General features: G+C 42.7%; 1 protein-coding gene across 3 annotated transcripts in view; it reads left to right on the forward strand.

Annotated features, from left to right (window-relative positions):
• TENM3 (teneurin transmembrane protein 3) overlaps positions 1 to 14229 on the forward strand; it is a 407467-nt gene that overhangs the window by 283105 nt on the left and 110133 nt on the right. For all 3 annotated transcript variants that reach the window (XM_037055127.1, XM_037055128.1, XM_037055129.1), the window contains exons 5-6: positions 903 to 1025; positions 13226 to 13440. In XM_037055127.1, the coding sequence (XP_036911022.1) occupies positions 903 to 1025; positions 13226 to 13440 (338 nt within the window). The remainder of the gene's footprint in view (positions 1 to 902; positions 1026 to 13225; positions 13441 to 14229) is intronic.

Raw genomic sequence — 14229 nt, forward strand, 5'->3', positions numbered from 1 at the left:
TAGGACCCTCGCTGGTTCCTCTATTGTGCCTTCTGTAGAGAGTAATTCCGAGACTGTATTTTTTGAAACACAAATGAATGTTTTTTAAGCATTAATAGTTAGTATAACAATGGTGATGATTCCACATATTTTAAATAAAGGAAAATAATATGTAAAATTTTAAAATCAGATTTATAACCATATAGTCTAATAGTTATCTTTTCTAAATATTTTAAATAAAGTTAGTAAACAAGATTTTTATAAATGGGTAAGATCATATACCCATGTCAGAAGCTCTACATGAAATTACCTAACCCCTATACATGTTGCTTGATCTGTATCATTGTTAAGTTGTTATAAATTCTAAACAAATTCATCTTAAATTTAGAGTAGTCAAATATATGTTGTGTGTGTGTGTATCCATTCTGATCATTTCATATGCCAACAAATTCATCTGCGAGACCAGTTTTTAGTTTTTACCTTAATGCAGTGAAGAGCTTGATGTCTCTCGAGATCCTGTAGGTGTCGCAACAAAGCATCACACAAGTGGGAACGGCTGGTGGACAAGTAAGTTCGGCAAGTGCTGCTGGAGAGCATTTCACCACTTAGTTCAGTGATGGTGGCGAGTGGAACATTCAGCGCAGAGCGGACCTCCATTCATGTGTAGACGTTGCCTGGTCCCACTTACCTGAGTGATACGTAGCAAAGCGTTCCTCCAAGTGCTGTGATGTTGCACTGCATTGCTGTCTCAGTTGCCTCAGTGTGAGGACCTGTTTTCTGATGTGACGACCCAGTTAACCTTGGCATTCAGACCGTGGACGTTTTGACTTTTCGGAAGACTCGTGTTTGTTATAAACATGTTTACCGTTTGCTTGGCAGCTAAAAGCAGCGGGCCTTTAACAACTTGTGTTCTTCGCCCCCAGCCATGCATCTATTTGGCCTCAACTGGCAGTTACAGCAGACAGAAAATGACACATTTGAAAACGGGAAAGTGAATTCGGACACCATGCCAACCAACACTGTGTCACTGCCGTCTGGCGACAACGGTAAGGGAGGGGACTCTGTGCCCGTGTTTTCCTTTGAAACACCTCTTTCCACAGATTTATTTTTACCTGTGTTATGTCCAGTTTTACATGGGAGAGAGAAAGGGTTTTGAAATTACAGATGTCGTAGTTTAATGAGTAGTTTTTTATTCATTTACTTGAAAAAGTGGAATTTTCCACTCTGGTTAAAGAGCTGGACCTTTTCCACCTTTTCCACCTTTTCCAGGTATGTATTTTGTTTCATTTTTAGCCTGTAAACAGATTGTAATTCAGCGAATCATCTCAGGCTGCCTGGGATGTTTTATGCTTTCTTCACTCAACTACTGTGTAGAGTTGGATCACTACCATTTATCTTGTTTTAAAGCTTTTAAATACAGAATACATTGAAGGATTACAATGTATTGACCTTGCCTTGTCTTGCCCTTTCTCTAACCCTCCAAAAGTCTGCACTTCGAACGACCAGACTTTCAAATCAATTAACTCTGCATCAAAAATGAAATTTAAGAGGTTGCATTTCCTTTTTCCAACATAAACTCCCAGAATGCTGTATTTCATTTTTCCAATATACACAGCCAGGAAAATGTATTCATATGTATGTATATATATATTATATATGCCTACCTGCTATTTTTGTGTGTGTTATGTATATATACATATACACATCTTGGCATTTGGCATCCTCTGACTTTTTTGCAAAATGTCATAATACTTTATATCTCAAGACACCCAGATCAAGACACCCTTTTTGTCACGTGATGTATCATGAGGCTGGTTTCTTTGCAAGATTAGAAAGAAGCTATTATATATTTACATGTAAAATGCTTATTTATATTTATCTATATGCTGTTGCATTCCATGTGCCCATTGACTGTGACTAAGGTTTTTACTATGTTTTTGTTCTTTAATTTTCCAACTTCTGTGTCATTTTAACAATCATACTTTATGACACTTCTCTCTTCGGGAGGCTGAGGAATTTTATTAGATTTTCATAGTAATAATGAATACCCCTCCCTGCTCCCTGTATGGGACCTTCTGATACCCAGTGCTGCGTGGTCTCCAAAACTCTAAGCTGGTGGCTGAGGTGTCACTGACCCTGAAGGCAGCATGACAGTCGTAGCACCGTGGATTAAAGAGGAGAGGGGGAATCTTTTGTAATTAAAACTCTAGGTGGAAAATTTCTATGAAATAAAACAGGGTTACTTCAAACACCTGTTGTTTTGTACAGTGATAATACACATATGAGCATTCCAAGTGACTACACAGAAATTAAGAGTATTTATTTTTGGTGTACGTGGATTGACATGTAGACTGTCTTAAGGTGGTTGGTTGTGAAAATGGCCCATTAGCTCTTATTAACCACACATTCTATGAAAGAGAAAAACGCTTAGATGTTTTATGTCCCTTAGAGCATCCTAACTGTGTAGGTGTCACGGTTAATTGAAAATTTCACAGCGCTTAGAGAGCGAGCGCTCCTACGAGAAGGCTGTGGGCTCAGCTCCTTCCCGCCGAGGGCCGGGGCCCCCTCCTTCACTTGGAAAGGCCTTCACCCAGGTCGGCCTTCCTGGGCTCCCAGAGGCCAGTGTTCAAACCCTGGCTTCTCCACCTGTTGGCTCAGTGCCCTGGTCACGCTTAGTAGTTCAGATCTGCAAGAAAATGTCAGGACAAGCCAGGGTGGACTGTCTAGAATACCGTCAGCCCCGAATGTTTGGAATGGCACCTTATAAACACGGCTTCGGAAATCTCAATGGAGCCGATAGACTCTCAACTGTTCTGCACGACTGCAGCCAGAAGTGCTCGTTACATCCAGACTCACAGACATTCACATACACGTCCGAAGTGCTTCCTAAGATAACACACATCCGTGTTTGGTGAAGTGCACCCTGGATTTTCTACTCCTTGTTACTGTGTTTCCCATTTATACACGGGCTGGTTGAAACTCACTCAGATAATCTCACTGTGCATGTGGGATTGTGCCGTACCCTTTCAAAGACATAGCTGTGCACCCCTCTTCTCTGGGAGGGATTGCGGTGGCCCTCGGGGCCAGAGAACGCCCTGTACACAGCTGGTGCGCACCTGTAGGACAGGTGTGTCTACATGCGAGTCAGGTTCCCTCTTCCCAGCCCCCCACATGAGCGACAGCCAGCAGGTGCCCCAGAACGAGTTTGGCCATCCAGACAAGGAACTCTGAAGGAATGTTCCTATCTCTGGGCTCAGACCTTGTACAAATAATAGTCCCTTGTGTCCTCTTTATTATTTCTGGAATAGCCAAAAAACTCTAAATTGAAAGGAATGTTTCTTTCCATCTTTCCAGGGAAAGATGCTTGGTGTGTATCTCTAACGTGCTAATAGACCCAGGTGCAGAGGGCATGGGCAGGCTCTAGTCGCAAGAAGCAGGCACCGTGGAAACTCTGCCATCTGCCTCCATGGTGGACCTGTCCCTCTGCCACTGCTTCAGCTTCGTGGACCTCCCAGAGAAGCCCACCACAGCCCCTCTTTAGAAATTCTAGGAGACTGCACCCTTCAGAAAGCCTTCGCTTTCTGAACAAAGCTCACTAAGAGAATTCACTGTGCGGAGCATAATGAGCAATTACTCACCAGCTTCTGCATCAACGCAGTGCTCTCATTATGCAGCCTATTTTATCTTTGTTTTATACATATAATGCTAAGGAACAGTCGTGGTGCTAAGGGTTCAGTAAACTCCCTGCTTGCTTTTAACTGAATGCTGAATGCATGCTTCTCAGGGGCACCAAGTATTTAAAAGGAAAATGTCTGCTGTGCACCCTGGTCCTTTACCAATTACTCCTGAGAGCTTCTCTGACTACAATTTGCAGAGATGAGAGGTCGGAAACACGGGGTCTCGGGCAAACTGAGGGAAATGGGCCCCGTGCGTGAAGAGGCGAGCGTGGGGTTTTTAGCTCAAACACCAGTCTCTTTCCAGAAACTGAACTTGCTCCCCTGGACCAAGGAATTCAGTTAGCCTAATGCACTGGAAAGAATCACAGGCCTCTATTCAAGTTGTAGCCCCTTCATTTATTTGCTTTGTGACCTCGAGCAAGTTACTTAACCTCTTTGAGCCTCGATTTCCTCACGCGTAAAGAAGGACTAATAATGCCCATCTCTTGGTTCGCTGACTTCAACAGTCTGGCAGCCCGACTGTATTTCCCTTGCAAATTCTTCCCCACTTCTCCACGATTACTTTGAGTCTTCCGACTGTGGTCAGAACTCCAGTCCTTCAGCCTTCTCGGCTGACAGCCTTGCATTCCATCCAACAATAACAGACACAGAAGTCTTCAGGAGTTCTCCTAAACAAACTTCCATCCCTCTGTGCATCTGGATTATTCTTTCACCCTGTCCTCACCATGTTCAAGTCCCTCTATCCATGAGTTCTCTTGATCCTGAGCTGTATCTTCAAAATGTTGCCCCTCCACTGACACGTCCAATCAACACTGGAACATTCGGAGGCCATGTGGCGTCTTTTAAAAATCCATAGATAAATTTTGTCCACCTCCTGCTCCAGCCCCACCCCGCCCTTCTCTGCTCCCCTTGCCGCCAGCCCTCTTAGACAGGCCAGTCACATTTCCCTTTCCTTACCTCCCAGTCCTGTTACCGCCCGGCTCCTTTCTCACGACTCTCCTCTGCCACCACCCCTCGTACAGCGGACGCCTTCCGGAACTATCTGCTGCTGTGTCAGCAGCATCCATGCATACCCTTCTGTCCTTACGTTACTTAATAGTTCATCCGTCCCTCCTCGTTGACATACTCTTTTCCCTTAGCTTCTGGGACTCCACTTTCCCATGCACTTTCTTCCTGACTATTTGACATTTCAGTTTATGAAGTTGGCTCCCCTCCCTCTACTCAAGCCCCAACCATGGCTGATTCTCAGGACTCCGTTCTTCCCAATGTACAGTCACTAGGGTTCTCTCCTCCACTCTCCTGGCTTCGCTTGCATTCTGTGTGCTCTGCTCCCAAATCGAGAAGCGCAGCCTGGACTCTCCTCGGGCGTCACACATCGACAATAGGAAACCTACCCAAGTGGCTTGGGAGCATGTCCGCCTGTCTGTCTTCCAAGCACCTCGTTGTCTAAAATGGAATCCATGGACTGCTTGGGTTGCCTATTACTGCATAACAAGGCACAGCAAAACCCAGTGGCTTAAAAACACAATTTGTTATCATCTCACATGGTTCTGCGGATTGACAAGGCCAGTCTGGTGTTTTCGCTTGGGTCTCTCATGCAGCCGCTTTCAGATGCCAGCTGGGTCCGAGCTGGCAGTCCAGGCTGGCTCGTTGGCCTGGCTGCAATGGATGCTGCCTGTTGGCTGGAGTCCCATGGTGGCTGTCAAATGAAGCATTTCAAGAGTCAAGGTTTCTAGGATATTGGACATTCTAAGGTGTCACTCGCGTCATGTCCTGTTGGTCAAAAGATGTCAGTAAGATCAGCCCAGATTTGTGGAAAGAAGAACCAAACTTCCCCTCTTCATTGGGAAATGGCAGTGACATGTTTCATAAGGCACAGGAGGTGGAAGATGCCGTGGCCATCTTCAGAAAACACATCTGGTGTATCCTCTTCCTTTCTAAAGTGGCCTCTCTTTCAGGGCCTTCTGGATCAGCCAATGGCATCATCATTCCCCTGGTCACCTGGGCCAGAGGTTTAGACATCATGCCCACCTCTTCCTACTCTTTCACCCCCCACATTCAATCAGTCTCCACGTCCCATCACTTCTAACTTTGAAGTATCTCTTGGGTTCTATCGTCTGTCACCGGGATTATAGAAGCCACTTTCCGTCTGGGATGTATGTACGCAGTCTCGTTCATCCATTCTTCAAAGACAAATTTGAGACATCAATATCCTGCCTGACCCCCTTCAGGGACCCAATTCTAACCTGATGACTTACAAAGCTGAACAGCCACGGTGTGGCTGTTCATCACCCCATGCTCTTGTCAGAGAGAGAGAGAGAGAGAGAGAGAGCGCAAGCTGGCGCATTGGCTCTTAAACCAAACCATGTGGATTCATGTCCTTGTTCAGATCTTTCATGCCTTTGGTATTTGAAACAAGTTGCATAGCTGCTTTGTGTCTGTTTTCTCATCAATTAGAATATTTTGAGAGTTCATTGTGAATACTTAAAATGGTGTATAGCACAGAGTGAGTACTTGGAAAATGCTGGTAATTATTCATATGATATTTAATGTATGCCTTCTTTGCTAGAATATAAAGCAAAGATCATTATTTTTCCACTGCCCTGTCCTAAGTTTTTAGCATTGTTATTGGCATGTAATAGGACACAACAGGTATTTGTCGAATGAATGAAAGAAAGTAGTATGATTAAGTGATACAAACTATATAAGGGTCCAACATGATCCCCTCTATAGAAGGGATATAGTCTAGCAGTTAAGAATTTAAGCTTTGTGCCCTGGTTGGTGTACCCAGTGGATTGAGTGCCAGCCTACAAACCAAAGGGTCACTGGTTCGATTCCAGTCAGGACACATGCCTGGGTTGCAGGGCAGGTCCCCTCTAGGGGCTGTACAAGAGGTAACCACACATTGATGTTTCTCTCCCTCTCTTTCTCACTCCCCCTCTCTCTAAAAATAAATAAATAAAATCTTTTAAAATAAAAAATAAAAAGAAGAATTTAAGCTTCACCATTGCTAAATGGCTTTAGGCAAATTACCTTAACCAACTTCCTGTTCCTCGTAGGGTAGTAGGGAGATTTAAATCAGGTAATGCACGTAGGCTGCTAGGCAGTGGTTGGAACATGACAAGTATTTGGTACATTTCAGTAGCTTGTTAGTTTCCTCTCTTCTGCAATTCAAGATTATATAGTTGTGTTTTTATAGCAAATTCTTAAGAAGATAGATCCTTAAATCAGCATCGATGATATCCTCTAAAGCAAATATAGAAATCCACCTCTATCATTAGCTATTTCTATTTTGTTTATTTGGGTTTTGGGAAAGGAATCTTATCCTTAATCTTGCTTTGAATGCATAGCGCTTATTCATTCCACATTCATTTATTGAGCATATATTACGTGCCGTGCACAGAGCAAGGCTCTGAGAATACCATGGTGAAAAAGGGCAGTCACAGTGATTCCCAGAGCCCATGAGTCTTCAGGCAGGATGGGACTCAGCACGTAGTCGCAGTGAACAAGAACATACACGGTAAGGAAAAGTGGAGGGGACCAGGGCAGGACATTTCAGCACAAGCTTTATTTGAAAGAGCAAGAAAATGAATGCCAAATTCAGCGTAGAATAATTAGGAATAATGTAAGACAAAAGGAAAGGCCACACATTTTGGTTAGTGTAACTTTGACAAATAGCTTCTCCAATCATATATATATATGTGTGTGCATATATATATACACACACATATATACATATATATATAAAATACATGTATATAAAGTTTGTATGAGTACAGACTAAGAAACTACATATATATGAGCATGTGTATACATGTGTATGGTTTGAACTATTTAAATGAATAATTAAAATTGCTTTTAATTATTATCATTATTTACCAGGTATCCATTTTTTTCGAGTACTAGACAATTTCAGCGAACTAGAGTTGAGCAAGTTCAAGACTGGCTTGAATTGAAGGCCAGGGGCTCATAGGGCTGCAGCAGCCCTGACTTTTACTCAGTACTGTGTATAGTACCTATGTTGTTGCATCGTAATTGGGTGCCGTGTTGATTTTGTCCACTAAGCTATGTTTGCAAAGCAGGTGTGTTTTATTTCTCTTAGCTTGTGGTACGACATTCTGTGTCCACAGTACTAACTTACAGCCTGCGGTGGTTTATACAAAGATGTGTTCCCTCAGAGATCTCAAAGTCAAGGTAGGAATCCAAGGTTAGGTGACAGGACCGCAGGGCGGGCTATCGACTGTCTACACATGCCTCACCTTGCTTCCTGCCACCTTACTTTTGAGTGCCTTTGTGGGACTCACTGTTATCATGGAGTCAGACTTTTATACTCGGATTTCCTCTCTGCCCTCCCATTGTGGTCCTACGAGGCTTGTTTACTCATATCACGTGCAGACAGCACATTCGTGGCGTATGTGGCAGAATATTTAGTACTTCTTAACGTGCAGCGGTTCTCGGGTGTCATAAGATAATGTCCAGTCACCAAACCTCCTAATTACCAGTAGGACCTGACACTCTCTTGTGTCCTTCAGGACATCTGACATGGGTAAACTGTCATCGGTGAAATATCTCAGAATGCAAAGTACTTTTTAAGGCATCGTTTGAAAAATGCCTCCCCTGAAATGTTTTCTTAGCAACCCGGTATCAGTTGCTACATAAGGAGAGGAACAACCATAGCTTCGTGTGCGTGAGTTCTTTAGGTTTCCATGTTCTGCCCGCCGTGGTTTCAGACAGTAAGGCCAGCCTGCTTCCTGATGGAAGGGAAAGTCACAAGCGCAGGGGAAGACCCTGGGAGCGGCTCCCACACTCGGGCACAACAGGACATGTTGGGGGGAAAAAGCTTCAAGATGATGCCCTGCGTGCTTGAAGATGGGATCCATCTCACCCCTACTGTGAAGGCTTTCACTGGTTCGATTCCCCACCTCCAAGCGTTGGGTGGAGAAGAAATGCAGGGCACTCTGCGGTCCTGTCTGCTTTTTCCTCCTTGTTCTCTTGGCACAACATTGGGACGACCTGGGTGTTCCCTGCGGTCATCTGCAGGTTCAGGCTCCAGGGGCTGGCGGAGGGGTGGTCTCAGGAAGGGAGGAGAGAAAGCCCAGGACCGGCCCTCCCTTTATTTCCTCGGAAGCCTGAGTTTGGGGAAGTTCAGGACTTAATGAAAGGCGTGTGTCCAGGCTTCCCCAGGAGAAGCACAGATGAGCTTCAGGGGAAAGGCTGTGAAAGTATTTACAAGCTTATCAAACTGTGCGGGTGACTCGCTGGCTTCCAGGTGTGTTTACAACTAATAAAGAGCCCTCGACAAAGCTAACAAGGGTGACCACACTCGGCCACATTAGAGAAGGGCCAAGACTTAAGAGCAACAATGCACGAGGTCTGACCCAGCCTCTCCCCGAGCTCTGGGATCTTGGCGTTCAAAGCAGAGGCTGTATGTAGCAGGAAGGTTACACCTGTCTCAGCGGCCGGTTCAGTGGCCTGGAGCAGAGCGAAAGCAGTGACAGACACCCGTACAGCTCCACGTCACCGATGATAAGGAGAAGCCAAGCCAGCAACTCCCTCTCAGAAGAGACACATTCCACAACCTGAATTCAAAGTAAACTTATTCTAAGTAGTGTAATAATTTGAAGCAAATACATTTGATAGGCACTTAACAATGAGATTTGTAGTAGATCATAGGAAAAGCTATGGTAGGTCACTGATCTTCAAGCTATTTTTGTTCTTGGGTCCCTAACACAAAACGTGTATACGAATTTAAATCAAATGATACTTCCTGTGGCCATAATACTCTTAGTTGTTGTACAAATCTTTTTCCTTTGTGTTGAATTATGCTTATAATTATTAGTTGTGCACGCTTAACTGAAATCATCCTAATTATTACATAAATATGTTGAACATTTTGATCATTGTTAAATATCAAAAGTGAAAAATCAAAAGGAATGGGAACTTTTGCTCTTTACAAGAACAAAGCAAGATTAGGTACCATTTCCATTCCTGTTTTCTATTCTTATAAATGTCTACATAAGAAATCTTGCAACAAAATAAGCAGTTGGAAATGGAAAGATGTTTTTAGAGTGATGCTATTCAATTATATGATGTTATTATTACTCATATTTCAAAAATCGCAGTGTAACCACCCTTCCTGGGTGGCTCAGTTGCTTGGAGCATCATCCCATACACCAAAAGGTTGCAAATTTGATCCTGGTCAGGGCGCATATGGGAGGCAACCAGCTGATGTTTCTCGCTCATATTGATGTTTCTCTTTCCCACTCTCTGTCTTCCTTCCTCTCTCTATATAATCAGTAAACATATTTTTAAAAATCACATGGCAGTCTATTTCCAAAAAGTCTGTGTAGTGGTCTATAAGTTGTCAATTCCGTCACATTTCTTCTTCAGTGTTATCAAAGCAAACCCTCGGCACCTACCTACTTTCAAAAAGATTTGTTAAAATGTTCCCAATCTATTTCTGTTTCTGTGAAGTATGCCAGCAAAGGCTCTTTCTACCCAGGCTGAGCAAAATACTACTCACGACACCCATTACTCTTTTACTCATCAGCACTTTGTTTAATCTGGTAGACACAGAATTTGGTAGGAAATTGAGCATTTTGTTCATTTCAATTCAACTTTGTTATTATACTCCTTTTTTTGAAGGCTTTTATCATGTCACCTGCTTTGAATATCTCCATTAGTTCATTTAGTGCCTGGGAGATATTGCTGTGGGATTTACTAGCAGAGCTGGTACTTGTTAAACCAAACTTACATTCTGTCAGAAAAAGTCTGACTCACTTTTCAGTTCAAATAAATGAATATGCTTTGTTCTACAACCATCTGAGTTCCGAATCCCTGTTCCAGGTGGACCAGGGAGCCGGAGGAAGCACAGATCCTGGCCAAGAGCTTGCTAATTGGATTAAATAACATGTCATGGCCTGGACCGAGAACTGCTTATTTCTTCCCACTAAAAATAAGCATAAGACAGAAAACTGTACTTGAACAATAATTAAATAAATAAATAAATGACATAAGCATGACTTCGTGTCCCCAAACTGGAAGCTAAGAAGATTTTCTAGCGTGGTTCAATGGGTTCATGTGTCTGGTTATACATGAAAAAAGACTAATTTAAAACGTATCAGTTTAAAATAATGTTTTCATTTTCATACAAAGGTTTCACTTCCGGTCATACGCGACACGAGCGTTGGGATCGTGCCGATCTCAACTGGACTCCGGCTCTGCCACTCACTGTGGCCACGTAACTTCCTTCTCTGAGCCTTAGTTTCCTGGTCACAAAGTAGCATCAACCTCGTTGGCCTTTTCTGAAATTGAATACGGATAATAGAGATGAAATCAGCCGGCATGCTTTTTGGGTACTCATAAGGGTGACTTTCATTTCTCTTCCCCCTCCTCAAGCTGTTCAATAAGAGCTAATTCATGACAAATGTAGACACCTGTGCAGAAGCATCTAAAATGAACAGCAGAAACTGGTCTCAGGTATTTCAAAATTTCTACCAATAAAAAAAGATGGGTGGTTGGTTAGATAGGAAATAATAATCTCTGGGTGGTAGAATTATATTTTTGATCTTCTTATTTAATTATATGTTCTAATTGTGCTCACATGAATGTGTAACTATCGTAAAAGAAATATTTAAAATTTTAATGAAGGGTGCATAATTTATAATCTTTGAGTTGATACATGGAAAATTATGATTCCTATAACCCAATTTTTTACTTTTATTCCCTGGAGCATTTTCCATTACTGAATTAGTTCAAGATAAGCAGACCTGATAGCTGAAAAGTTGTTAACTGCTGGGGTTATAGACATCAAGGAAAAAGAGGGAGGAAGTGAGGTTGTAAATAATGTATTTCTGTTACACTTTCTTGGACAACCCCCCCACCGCTCCACCTCTGCCAGGGTTATCTGCAGCTTTAGTCCTAATGCGTCTCTCCACCTCCAAGGGCCCACACTGCTGCACTTTCATGTCCTAGAAACAATGATTTTGGGTCGCCTTTGGCCTGATCAGAACGCCCAGTGAGTCTCCTCTCTGCGATAGCTCTCCTTCCCAAGTGCTGGTGCAAGATACGGCAATCTGGGGAGAAGACAGTCCTGGCATTCACTACTCATACGCTCTCCCTCAAACCACATTCCTCTCCCTGTGCCAATGGGTTGTGAGTCACCTTTGCCCCGAGTGGCCGAAGACCGGACATCCGCCATGCTGGTCTGTGATCACTAGGCATGTTTCTGCGTCATCTGGAATTCTTTTCCCTCCTGGTAACACACACGCACACGCATGCACATGACACAGTACGAAGCCGTAGGAGCAGAGCGGACAGTCTCTGAGATTCTGCTCTTTGGGTTATATTTCCTGCTATCACCTACCATTCTGTGTCCCTAGTAGACACTCTAAGGGGAACCCAATGTTAAAGTAATAACTTCATAAATCGTCAAAGACTCTCCAGTGTCATTAAATTAAGATCATTCACAACTCTCTGATTTGAAATGAAGTCCTCTAAATTTCGAGCTAACAGCTTCTCTGGAGGCTATCGTGTAAGAGATGCCGTGTAACGTTATAGACTATCTGACACAATGACCAGGTTAATGTTTTAAAAAGGCAAACTTAGGAGTCAGCCAATTTTGTGACTGCAAAAAGACTGAATTAATAGAGGGTGACTTGCCCATTTTCATCCCATTCCTTAACCTTCACAGACCCTTTCCGAATGAGAGATGTATGTGGTTTCCTTTGCCGTTAAGGCAGATTACAAGACCTCCTCTATCACCGAACCCCTCAGCATAAGTGAGAAAGAACCTTAGCCATGAGGGAAGGGGAAACACCACACTAAAAAAAAAAAGATCAATGTCTCTCTAAAGCTGCAGAGACGCAGGAAGCGAAGCGTCTTTGTTCCCACAGGTTGAAGTTCATTGAGGGGTAATTTGGGTGTGCCTGCTAAGGCTGAGAGTGAATTTGAGGTGCGGGTCCGAACAAAGGAGCGAAGCCTAGCAGCCCGCATCAACAACTGTGTAGAACCCAAACCTACCCCGCCCTCCCTCCCCCTCCACCCTGTGTCTGTAGCCGGTCCAGCCTCTGCATTTTTATTCGTCCCAATGAATAGGTTAGTGGAACTACTTGAGTCAGTGTCATTGATTGGTTCTGTTGCTTGTTTGAGGATTGATTTGAAGATCTCCATAATCCATTCCGCCTTAATTTACACTTCAGTGTGTTTAGAATGACTGGTAACTGCGAGGCTTAATCTCTCCCCCCAAAATAACAAGACATGTAATTTGCAAGATAATTATGTTTTAAGTGATCACGGAAAAACTGTGTGAGAACCATTTCAGTAATACGCATACCTTGGGGGAAGTCAGAGGATTTTGACGGAAATATCTTAAAGTGTGTGTTAGTTGAATTTAATATCTAACAACAAAAAAAGCTTTTAAAGTGCAAACCATATATCAGTACTTCATTTACCAGAGGAAGATTAAATGTCTTGAGCGTCTAGTGCAAAGAGCTTTTTGAAAGCAAGGCTGGTTTGTGTTCTGTTTGGGGCTTAATTTTTTTATTCTTCACTGGCTCTTTCACCTTCAGGAAAATTAAGTGGATTTACACAAGAAAATAACACCATAGATTCCGGAGAACTTGATATTGGCCGAAGAGCAATTCAAGAGGTTCCTCCTGGGGTCTTCTGGCGGTCACAGCTCTTTATTGATCAGCCACAGTTTCTTAAATTCAATATTTCTCTTCAGAAGGACGCATTGATCGGCGTGTATGGCCGAAAAGGCTTACCACCTTCCCATACTCAGGTAAAAGTGGGCTTGGTTGTCAATAAAAGGAAAACGGCTAGTTTGCATTTTTGAGGTTACTCTGTTTCTTAAGTTTAGCTGTTTAACTCTTGGGCCACTCTTGTATGAGTCTTCTATGGTGAGAAGGATTTGGAATGTAGCATTATTGATTGATCAAAATATGCTAAAATGTGTGAGTAGCTTAATGAATATTGAACATCATCAGAGCATGTAGTAAAACACCATGGCATTTTCAAGTGTTTGACAAAGATTCTGTGGTCATTTCCAGTGACCTGATTCCTTTTATGTAAGATACGCATAATATTTTCATCTCAGCCATGTATTCTTTCTGTTGAAGATGTATTATTATTTTTACTTTTTGCGGCATTTGCCTTTAGTAAAGAAATTATTGAGGCATAAACATACATATGATGATAGGAACGTAATCACCTCAAGCCATAATTCCTCATCTACAAATGATGAACAATGAAATAAAAAGGCAAAAGAACTTTATAGATGGCCAAGGATGCTCACATTAGTGTGATTCTCAAAACCGTTCAAACATTCTTACATCACAGACTCAGAGAACTTTCGAATCAGCTTGGTTGCCTGAAGACCACTTCACAATAAGAGTCACCGATGGAAGGGCACCAGCAATAAGTCCCCAGGCTTTTTCATAAGCTAATATGCATCATGGTGTATAAATTGGAAATTGAGGTTTAAAGGAATTCCCATTATGTCTAAGAGAAATTATTTAAATTACCTACCATAAAATTGGAGCTCAGACATTTCCCCAAGATCAACTAATAT

This window comes from Sturnira hondurensis, unplaced genomic scaffold (assembly GCF_014824575.4).
Source record: "Sturnira hondurensis isolate 20B ecotype Veracruz unplaced genomic scaffold, ASM1482457v3 Scaffold0008640, whole genome shotgun sequence".
Taxonomy (NCBI): domain Eukaryota; kingdom Metazoa; phylum Chordata; class Mammalia; order Chiroptera; family Phyllostomidae; genus Sturnira; species Sturnira hondurensis.